Below are 12,011 nucleotides of genomic sequence, written 5' to 3' on the forward strand. Positions count from 1 at the left end.
GCAGATCAGACGAGACGAGAATACTTGCGAACTATCACCCTGTATGCTCACGTTTCCTCAAGCTCAGTTGCAGACGTCAAGTTCGGGTCATACGCAGACGTTTCGTGCCGAATCTTGGAATTATCAACACCTTACAAAATGTTATAAATTCAGGAAATTGGCAACACATAGTACTTAACTTAAATACAAATGGGTCAAACAAAGCAAAGGAATAATTAAATAATAAGACATGAGAGCGAGGGCAATATCACGATTTATTGCCTGCCCAAGGGATGGTGGTCATGATCGAAATACTGATGATACGGCTCGGGCATCATCAGTATTTCGATCATGACCACCAGCCCGAGGGCAGGCAAAAAATCGTGATATTGTCCAAGCTCTCATGTGTTATTATTTTTATTACGCCGAACAAGCAAACATGCAAAGAAACAAAAACACAAAGACTTCTTCGAGTACAGTTCGCCTTCTGAGTCCGGACCTCAGCGTAAAATGTTGTCAGTGCCGAGTCTAGGGTTGCCGCTAAAGTTTGCCTATCTCCTCGTGGCGTATTCAAATTTGTTGCTTGCATAGTCGCTGAACACAGAAATTGCATTCCTTGTTGTCATTTTCGTTCGTTTGCTGTTTACTTGCATCAAAATATCGTCTAACTATATTCAACCTAAAACCGCCGTTTCCGAGAAAATATATAGTTTGGAGCGAAGAATTCTGCGACTTTGTCATTAAACATAGCAGAATAACTGTTACAGCTGCTGAACGACAATTCATTTATATAAAATGGAATCAATCTGTTTATTGCATTTCAAGGCCTCCGCCCATCTGCAGAGGAGTTACACGTCAAAAATGCAAATAAATTAAAACTTTCAAATTTACAATACAAAAATAGACCAATCCGTAATTAACAATTTCTATATCAAGGATTGTCTACATTTAACTTACAAAGTAATTCTTTTCGCAACTGACAAGCTTTAAACAGAAAAATACCAAGCTTACGCAATACACGTTCATCGGTAGAACGTAATAAACGCTGAAACTTACATATATTTGGATGAATACAGATATCTTCAGGTAAGTACAATGATCTGATATTATGATAAGTGGGACATTCCAACAAAAAATGAAACTCATCTTCGACTTTGTTAGAATTACACATTTCACAAAATCTTTCAGTTGAAACTAAACCCACATGTCTACCTTTTTCTATATTTAAAGGAAGGCATGAACAACGGAAGCATGCTATTGTTTGGCGGATTTTAAAATTAATATTTAAAGAAATGTATTTCTCTGATTCAAGGGCGCTCTTAAACTCAATATATGTACGCATTTTATTTATTTTCATAATGTTTCCCCGCCATTGTTGCTTGCAAATATCTTTTACCCTTTTCTCAAAATCACTTAAAAACATTTCTTTTTTACCAATCTCCTGTGCCAGCCATACAAAGCCAAAACCATAAGAATATGTAACCCAGTTATGCCTCCCTTATTCATCAAGTTGGAAAAGCATGACATATGCTTGGCGTGGTAATCTTGAGGAGGGTAGTTCTAACAACCTTAACCAAAACTTAATACAGCGTTTCAGAGAGTACACAAAAATAGGAAATCTGCCACATTCTCCCACAACAGCTTCATTTGTTGCACTTGGTGGCAAACCTTAAAAGGCCCTACAACCACTTTCTTTGTATTTGTTCAAGTTTTTCATGACGTTGGAAGCCCCATATTTCAGAAGCGTAAATCATAATTGGTAAGATATTTGTGTCAAAAAGCATAAAATGTGTGTTACATGGCAATCCTCCAATTTTTTTTGTCGCAACAGATAGCATGGCTAGTGTTTTATTAGCTTGCTCCGCTAATGTAGAAACCGCTTTGCCCCATCTATTTCTAGAAGATAAAACAATACCTAGGTATTTATAATAGGAAACAACTTCAATATTTTGACCATTCAAAACCCACTTTTCTGTGCGAGCTCTATGAACTCCATTACGAAAAACCGTTATTTTTGTCTTATTAATATTTACAGCCATCGCCCATTTAGTGCAAAATTCCCCAAAATATTAATCAACTTCTGTAGCTAGTTTACAACAGAGTCAGAACATATTACAACATCATCAGCGTACAGCAGTGAAAATGAATTGTACATATCTTGTGTTAATTGAATTCCAATGCTACCAGAGTTTTTTAACATGTCGTTCAATTCTTCAATAAAGAAAGTAAATAGTACAGGGCTAAGCATACACCCATGCCTAACACCAGATGGACAATGAAAATAATTTGAAAGCTTAGACCAAGACTTTACATATGATTTTACATTAGAGTACATGGAGCGAAGAATGGAAAACATTTTACCTGAGACACCGAGAAGAGAAAGCTTATAAAGAAGTAAAGAATGATTCACACTGTCAAATGCCTTTGCAAAATCAACGAAAGGCAATAAAATTTCCCACCCCTTACACTCAAATATTTTTGTATCATTGCGTGCAAAACTTTTCGACAGTGCTGTGATCTCTTCAAAAACCCACTTGACAGTCAGATCTTAACTCATTGAGTTCCGCCCATGATGTCAAACCTCATTGAGAATTGAGGTAAACACTTTACCAAAAACATTTAAAAGAGAAATACCCCGATAATTACCGGTGTCATTTATATTTCCCTTTTTAAACAGAGGAATAACAACACCTCTAGCCCATTCTTCGGGAAAATAACCAGATTCAAAAATTCTATTAAACAAAACGTGTATAAAGGGAATAGTAACATCTGCAGAAAATTTCAAAAATTCTCCAGGAATGCCATCAACTCCGGGTGATTTACAAGATTTTAATCTTTTCAGACTCGATGCGATTTCCTCAATAGTAGAAATACTCTTGTTCAAAATATCGTCATCTTGAATACTGGTCGACGACGTGTCCATGCCATGTAAAAAATCATTTACAGTGTGTGTAAGATTTTTATCTCCTGACACTGTGTCACCACATTGCTCATAAAATAAATTTTTAAAATAATCATACCATTCCTTAAGCTTATACTATTTGCATTGCACTGCCTACGATTCATGCACGATTTTAAAACTGACCACACATCAGTGGTATAGCAACGCCATTCATGTATGCAAATGTGATATGTGTGAATAGTGCAATCATTATCATAGTCATTGGAAAGTGCATAAGACGGAAATTTTGAGCTCAAACCTCCGTATGCGAGACTCGGATACATACTCGGAATTCTTCGCGTTTGTCATAAAAATTAGCAGAAAAACTATAACGGCTGCTGATCGACAATTCATTTATATATCAGCGATAGTAAGCGATATGTTACACATGGGGTGGAATACCTTGTCCTTTAGTTTATGGTGCGAGATACAAACTTGCTGAACGATGGTTTCTTACATGCATAAACAATCTAAACCAATGGGGTAGAATATGAAAATAATACATAAAAGCGTTCGTACTTGTAATGCTTATTTTAGGGTGTATTTGTGCTCTGAATTGGAACTTGGCATTGTCTTCAAACAATGTCGAACTAAGAAACATGGTCCAAGAAAGATAATACGGTGACAACATGATATAAAATCACACTTAATTCAAGATGTTTTCTTTACTTTCATGTTAGGTAACCAGTGGTGAATATGGCGGATTGTAAAACTATGAAGTATGTGAAAATGTTCGAGTGTTACCCGAAAGACTTACAATACATCACCAATCATGAATTTCCAGCTCTGCCATCAGAGGGCGCGATAATTAAGGTATTGCTTGATTACTCATAAATAGCTGACATAATCAACAATTTTGTGGAAATTTCCAATAATAAATATCATACATGAATACTCCGAGACTACATTAATGCTTTCCGCATTACAATTATAAATTTCTTGACGGGTAGCGATATGAAGCATGTGTTGCACTTTCATACTTCAAAATGGACTCTGCCTTCGTCCTGCATCTCATCCTGTATTTGAGTCAATAATGGATATCAAGTGGGCTTTGAAAGTCCGTCCAATTATAAAACATCAGTGCGGTGCCGTAGCGATGACTTGTTTCATTTTGAGTATTAAAGGAGTCGAGTGATTATTTCGTCTTCGTCATACACAATTTTCTTATTTCATAGTGGCAAACTCTCGCACGAAAGTTCGAGAGGCATGCAGACTTTATGTTAACTTGCATTATTCAGTCATATCAATGATCTGTTAAGGTAATGTCTGCTGGACTGTGTCACAGCGATGTGCATATGTGGAAGGAACCACAGAAAGGTCCATATATTCCGGTAAATACAGTTTCATTCATTCAAGTTTATCTGAAATAGACTTCATAGTTGTCTTACATCACATCAAGATCGACAATAGCTACACAGTAATTGTTTTCATTTTAACTCTTGAACTTCACATGAAAGGTGACAAAGTAAAGAATTGAAAGAAGCCTAGCACCCAAAAATGTCTTAAACCAAGTCAGCATCCTCATTTTTGTGCAATGAATATTTTGAGTTTAGCTTCGTATATAAATTAAAGGACCGTAATATAAAATAGGCGAAAGTGTTGCCATTGTGCTTCGAAAAAACGGATGTATTCAACTTGCTTCGTAAGAACTTCATATGTAGAAATTATGTCTAGATCTCTTCATACATGGTAATCAGATATACCCTCCACATTTGCATTTATAGTATATGGAACCCCTAGAAAAGCGTAAAAGTCTGTGTGCTTTTGGCGTTAAACGTCCTCAACAGTGGTGAAAACTTTTAAGGCTTAGACACAATTTAGACAAGGTCAGTGGATGGATTATAACAAAAATGTTGACTCTACTCATGCAGGTCATGAAGTCGCAGGAAGCATCGATGCTATCGGGGACTCTGCCTAAATCCAGATGGACTTGCCGTAGGGGATAAAGTAGCGGTCTATCCATTTTTGGTTGTGGAAAATGTAAATATTGTAACGAGGGGAACGTGTCGTGGTGTGATCATCTGCCCTTTGAAAAGGAATCGCTCGGTTTCATCACCAATGGAGGGTAAAGTGATTTACTTTAAATTGTATAGTAGCTTAGTCCAACATTGAAGACTTGTTAATCAAATTGTATTGCCACTTTCTAAACTTGCATCAAGCAATCCTGGTCATAACCAGGACTGCTACGCTGCTACGTGTACTTGAGTAATTGTCCTTCATGTATTCGGCCCAGATGCTGCATTGGTTTGCGCGCCAGAATTATCACGTAACATTATTCAAATCGTCGCGTCGATTGCTGATAAATTCGACAACCTTGGCAAACTTGCGCAATGTTGTGCCTATATTCTGAACTTGAATAATAGCTTACGACCTTTGGATAACGTTCATGGACGATAGGTTTAAGCCAAGAGGCTAGTTTTAGAGACAGAGAATAGTGTTTTGTATTTCAAGAGAAATTTTGTTTCATGTGGCCGAGCGACCAACGTCGTGTACGGTAAATGATTCACTGTTCACAAAGTAAATTTGGCTCACGGGTGGGACACACATGTATTCATAGGGTCATAAGGCACTATCAGTCGTAGCAAGAGTGTAGAAAAATTAATACATTTGTTATTATGACTATGTTGTCCATAGGCTACACTATTCAGCCCTTATGGCCTTTCTGTCAATGATGTCAGCATACCTAATAAATGCTTATGAATTCTGGCATATGAGAATCAAATATTAAAGAAACAATGATTGGGTCACCATGCTTGATTTCCTAAATTTTCTCATTTTCATCGTAAAATAAGACAAAAAACACGATTGGAACTAATTTTGGAGATTGGATCTTTATATTTTTTAAATTTTTCAAATGTTTTAGATGCCCTAAAGCTGAATATTGCAATAAGCTTATATTATTAATTTAAACCGACATTATTTCATCCAATCATCCCAAATTAGTTCCAATCGTGTAAAAAGTAAAACTTTGTACAGTAAAGATAAAATTTAAATGAAACAATGTGTGACTAAATAGAATTACTTTAATTTTATCAAATTTACGATTCTTACGATTTGGCCAGATTGGGTTGGATTAACTCAAGTCCGCTTTGACTGATAAATCAAAAAAAAGTCCTCTGATGTGTTTAAAAATGAATAAATGTAAGACCTTGCCTTAGGAATATGGCTCTATAAACTACCAATAACAAGTAGTGTTGAACATCTGCAAGCAGAACTGCCAACTACATGTTTATTTTTTTGCGTGCATCTCCAATAAATATGCGGCTATATGAACATTTTTGAGAGGGAGAACTTGAAAATGTTGATCATATAGACCGGGGGGACTTAAATTTTTTTGAGGGTATCGAGAAGGGTCTGCAAAAAAGTAAGATTTCAATCCTTATTCCTCCAGCCCCCGCCCCTCCCTAACTGTTATTCTTTAACTCAGCCTAGTGCGCTAATTTTGAATTATACGAAGCGGATACATTAAATTCTGAAGGACATTACACTGAAGATGGCCCGAATTCTCAACGACACGTCATTTCTCGATGGCCCAGGCTTTACATGTCGCACGACCGAGAGTTTAAAACCAGGCCAGTTCGATGCCTGACCTATCGACTTGCCCCAGAGCGACAGAAATCAAGAAGCAACAGTGAAGAACACGTGAGTTATTGAAGCCTGTGTACTGCTTGGAAGGTTAGAGTCGGCCTTCTCCCTATATTACTGTTTAGAGAGTCTGCCGAGGAAGTACAATGCTACTGCTGCAACACTACATTGACTTAGGATCTGTGATACAACTGCGTGAATTTGGTATAAATACTGATCATCATTCAGGATTCGAGTGCTGCAGACTACTTTGTAACGGAAACTACCTCTAAATTGTAATTTTTGAAGGCAGTTGTTGCCAGTATAGAACTTTTTTGCAGTAATTTACTTAGAACGTCAGATAGCTACCTCTTTAATTTTTTTTCATGTAATATACCAGCCATTGTACCCCCTTTGCATATGGGCCGGAGGCCTTTGAACGCAAATAAAAGTGCACATTTGTGCACTGTTACAATAATGGCAGAAAGATAATTTTATTAACAGCATTCATAATCATAAATTTATTAATTTTATACTCTTGCTATGACTGATAGCGCCTTATCACCCTATGATCTATTCGGCTTTCGTACATCCATGGTATTGATAGCGACATGGTGCATATATATCAAGCAGACTGTGATAAAACACTGGCTTTCGGTTGTCGTCTGTTTAAGTTATCTTATGTTTCTAGCACACTCAAGCCAGAGTCTGAATTTGGCGAAGAGAGAGAGATCTCCCCATCACTCAAAGTTTTGCCTATTTCTTCACGTCACAGTTTGTAAATAGAATTAATGATATACCTGTTACAAGTCTGCATAATATGCACATATCTAGAGCTAGTTACAATAATGTCTGTGTCGGGTTAAACACATATGTGTTGAAACTTATTAGTTAGTTTGTTTGAATATTGTACAATTATTGATATTTCACACGTGCTGCAGATTTGCTGAGTACGTAGCAGTTCCCCTGTTTGCTTTCCTGATCAAGTTGCCGGACTCCATTGAGGTAGGAGTGGCTGGCGTGTTGGGATGTGGAACTCTGACGTCGTACGCTGTTCAGCACGCCATGACAAGAATCGACCCTATACTCTCAGTCAGAGGTAAAGGAAGATAACGATGTTTCTTCTTATTAGTTCAGGGCTCGAAATTAACGGTAGTCCCGCGTCCACAGACTACCAACTTTACCCTGGGGCTACCAAAGTGCATGAAATGGTAGCCCACACGGACTAACAAAGCCTGGGACAAATGCTTGACGTGCGATGCCCGTCACTTTGGGACGAGGTAAATGCAGTCAACATGCAGTTTCATTTGTTTGAAGCAATTATCCTTTCATCTGTGAAGAGTTTTTTCCTGGCGACTATTACAATTTTCACTGCTATGTTATTGTTTTCACAAGATGCAGAGCGTTTGATACCAGAATGTTGAATTGCTTGTCCGTGTGCAGTCTTTGCATGCCAGTTCCCACTATGCTGTTGATCGGCAGCATACAAGATGTACTTGTGTCAAGTTTTGGTGTTTTGATGCTGAAATTTCACAAAACTGCCACTTCTGTATTCAGAGATTGTGTTATCAGTTTGATTTGAAATAGTAATATAAAACACTGTGTCAGACAAGCTTGGAAATCGTGGCTGAGTTGCGCTGTCCTTTATCTATGGTTGTCGATCAGTATCAATGTATTACAGTCTGTATGGAGAGACTCGGTTGTAACAAGGCATGCCAGTTCATAAAGATCATAAAAATATATTTTTCTTTGTTTTTCTTTACCCAAGTTACAAGTTCTTTGGATGTATAAGCCGATTTTGAAAGTGATTGAAAGAGTTAAAAATGTACATAAATTAGCATAAATTAAGCGTTCGTGACACATAACATAGGGTTTCTCGAGTGGAAGCCCCTATAGTTTTACTGCTTTTTTGTGTTGCTGAACCGGGGCTTATACTTGGACAAGCACGGTATCCCTAAACTAAAATATGCATGGACTACCATACATTGTCGCTGGGCTACCGACTTCAGAAAATGGTAGCCCAAGTGGACTACCAGGGTAAAAAGTTAATTCGAGTCTTAGTAGCTTCACAGTGTAACGAAGTCTCTCCGATGCGAATCCCTGCCCTTTGTCACGTATGAAGTTTATGTCGAAGAACCTTAGCCTAGTAGAAACGAAAGCGGAAAATACAGGCTCATCTTTCTGAGGAGAAAGTGCGTTCGCGTTATCAGATTGAGTTTGTAGGATCTTATGTTACTCTTAGATACAAAATTTAGATACTTCCGTCAAGGAAAGGATTCATCACAATTTTACATGTTCATTTTTCGGTATTCGTGGCAATACTGCCTGTAGTACCAGATCAAACCTTTTTGTCTTCTTTTTTCAGATAAATGTGGCATACTCATTATCGGAGCAGGAGGACTTGGTTTGTATGCAATGAAATATCTCAAGGCGTTGGTGTTATCGAAATATGATGAGCGGGTAGAATTGGTGGGCTCAGATGCAATGGTAAGCACCGCGTTTTTCTTCGATAATGTATAATACTCCTTTCAAAAAAGGTAGCTGGATTGAAAAATCTTTTTGCGGAGTGTCACGTTGTATTATAGAATAACCGGGCGACGCGCTTACCATTAACGTTTATTTATGGGCAAGGGCGAGACGAAAGCCAAAAGTTAACGGGCGAGGCTTGCCGAGTCCGTTAATTTGGCTTTCCTCTCGCCCGCGCCCATAAATAAACGTTAATGGTCAGCGCGGAGTCTGTTATTTCAATTATATTATCAACGAACCCCGAAAGACCGTCAAAATTTACGAAAATTTCCCGTGCGAACGACAACGGGGCCCCAGAACCTGTCAGTGAGTAGTGCGCGCGCTGCCAAAATTTTGCAAATGCGGTGATTTTTTGAAAAAAGCGTCAAACTTTGCCCACAAATACACCATTGAATATGATCCTTGTACAAATCACAATTTTAGTTTCAGCCGTAAAGTTACTGTGTTTACAATATTATTCATATTCACGGGCATGAAACAAACCATTACTGTGTATTTGTGGGCAGTCACGTGGTTCAGCTCGACCAATTAAACGCAATGCACAGAGCATTGTAATATATTGACAAACAATGTGCCGATTACAATTTTACAATTAATGTAGAGATTATGCGGCCCTTAGATTTAGTTTTCACGATATGGTTACAACCAAAGTGGAATTTAAATGAGTGGACAACCTGAGGAACATGTAATGCGCTGGTTACAAATTTGAGACATTGAGTTTTGACAGTCAAGATTCCAAATCAGTACCGATACTTTAAAAAACTTGACGCATATTCTCATGTTATGTGCCGGAATCGATTGTCACAGGGATGCAAATTGCCTTAAGCCTCGGACTTCGGGTGCTCTGAGACGATCCATTTAGACATGGAACGCTCGGAGGATGAAAAATTGGAAAGAGTGAAATCTGCATTTCACGAAGGCGGGCCGCACATTATCATGGACTTCGTTGGTGCTAAGCAGACCTTCAACATGGCCTACAAAGCGGCTCTACCGGTAAGAGAAATAAAATGTCACCTCCCTATGAATGAACTATCAAAGTATAGAGACGGTGTTACATACTCATAGTTGTTTCTGTCGTCTTGTGTACATTCTGATAATAAGCAATGTTGCAGCGGAAAAACTCACTTTTTCTCTTATCATCCTGTTATTGGACACTTTAAAATTGTATTCTGACTGCCCAGTAACAATTATAAATTGAGCGAGAGATATGCCAAGCCTTGACAAGAATTTATCGCACAAACAGTATGACGTGTGTTAGTATCTCATGGCAGGCTGGCCAAATTAAAGCACTGAATTACACGAAGATTGCATCTCGATACAGGATGGTGTGATCGTCTGTGTTGGATTGCATGGTGACACGGTGGAAATGGAACTACCAACACTCATCAGATGTGTCATTGGTATACAGGGAATTTACTCAGGCACCTTGCAACAAATGAAAGAGATCGTTGACCTAGTGGCTAGTGGTCAGGTAAGTGAAAGACAAGCGATGTGAGGCCATGCTGTGTTCACAGAAATCTACGTCAGTGAGCACAGTGTCACCAAATATGCTATATGTGTAGTGTTCCCATAAAATGCAATTTCGGTGTACAACAGTTAAAAACGTATTTACTGTTGCTTTACCAACTTCATCATGTTTGGCCAAGCTACTCGGTCAGCCCAAACAAGAACTTTATAGAATTCAGTGTATTGGTAATATGAAGGATTTCGCACAACGAAGAATGATTATAATGTCCTTTACAGACCCCTCCCTGATCATTGCACCTTTCTTCAAAGTAAAGATATTGCAAGCAACATTGTAGATATTCAAGGGAAGGTCATTGGAAGTGCATTCAAAGGTCGTATGTGACCCATACGACCAGTGCAAACTCTATATCCAAGGTACTTTGGTGATTGATGTTTTTTTAAAAACTTGTTTGTCATAATGTACATCGTAGAGTTTAATCGTTACAGTCATGTTGATGAGATACATCTAGATATTGTTCATAAAATATACGTTTTCTAAACAATAAAGTCGCACAGACGCAGTTCCAACCTCCCTCTACATATACTTTTTGCTTTGTATTAGGGACAGTTGTCTGTTGAATATATTTGTTGTTTTTAAGGATTCTTTTGTTTCACAGGGTTTCACTGATTTTCTGCTTAACTTAACCCTTTAAACAACAGAAATGGCCGATTGTCATGATTACATTTCTACCTTTTTCCCCAGATAACGCCTGTTACTTACAAGCTGCACAAGTTATCCGAAGTTCCAAAACTTATGCACAAGTTGAAAAACAACGAAATTGAGGGGCGAGCTATTATAACACCGCATATCGATTGAGTTTCACAATGATACACTCTCTGTTGGATCCTGTATTTTGTGAAATCTTATGTTACTTTATTTCGTTCTTTTACCTTTATTCCATTTTACACGTACGTTGATCTGTGAGATTCAAGAGAGTATCATTTTGCAATGAAAATATGGAAGGCAATCTGCAGAACGTAGGTCCAGCTGACTTGAAAAGACTACGAAGTCATTTCAGTAACTCGACCAAGGTTTGGAATTTTTTAATGGCTAATTCTTTCCTTAAACCTTTTCAAATACAAATTTCTCTACAAGCACAACCGTGTATACATAGTCGAGCAAGTGTGAAGGCCAACCTGCATTTAAAATGTCTCTTTTTTGTATTGAATTATGTCATATAATTATACGACTGGAAATTCGCACACCGACAGTGTTAGGAATATACGATCCACACCTTCAGGTCAGTCGTACGAATTTCCCTGACCCCCCTTATATCAACTGATTTGAACCATGATCGAAATTTTCTCAGGAGTGGTTTCTTCAAATCTATGATATCACATTTTGTTTGTTTTTCTTTCCAGTCAATATCACATTCATATATGTAGTTAAAAACATTATTTTTGCAAAAACAAATGATTATTCGATATGAATTTTGGTTGGAATGGATACTGTATGGGAAAAAATCAGAAAGACTTCAGCAATGAAATTGAATCT

At 37.8% G+C, this 12,011-nt stretch overlaps 1 protein-coding gene across 1 annotated transcript; it reads left to right on the forward strand.

The window, feature by feature from the left end:
* The first annotated feature begins 8,890 nt into the window (after positions 1-8,890).
* On the forward strand, positions 8,891-11,435 carry LOC139139602 (alcohol dehydrogenase 1-like). The gene is made up of 4 exons (XM_070708483.1): positions 8,891-8,971; positions 9,818-10,003; positions 10,332-10,481; positions 11,220-11,435. Exons 2-4 carry the CDS (start codon positions 9,875-9,877, stop codon positions 11,331-11,333), a joined length of 393 nt encoding a protein of 130 aa, XP_070564584.1. The 5' UTR covers positions 8,891-8,971; positions 9,818-9,874; the 3' UTR covers positions 11,334-11,435.
* The last annotated feature ends 576 nt before the right edge of the window (positions 11,436-12,011 follow it).

This window comes from Ptychodera flava, chromosome 9, assembly GCF_041260155.1.
Source record: "Ptychodera flava strain L36383 chromosome 9, AS_Pfla_20210202, whole genome shotgun sequence".
NCBI lineage: Eukaryota > Metazoa > Hemichordata > Enteropneusta > Ptychoderidae > Ptychodera > Ptychodera flava.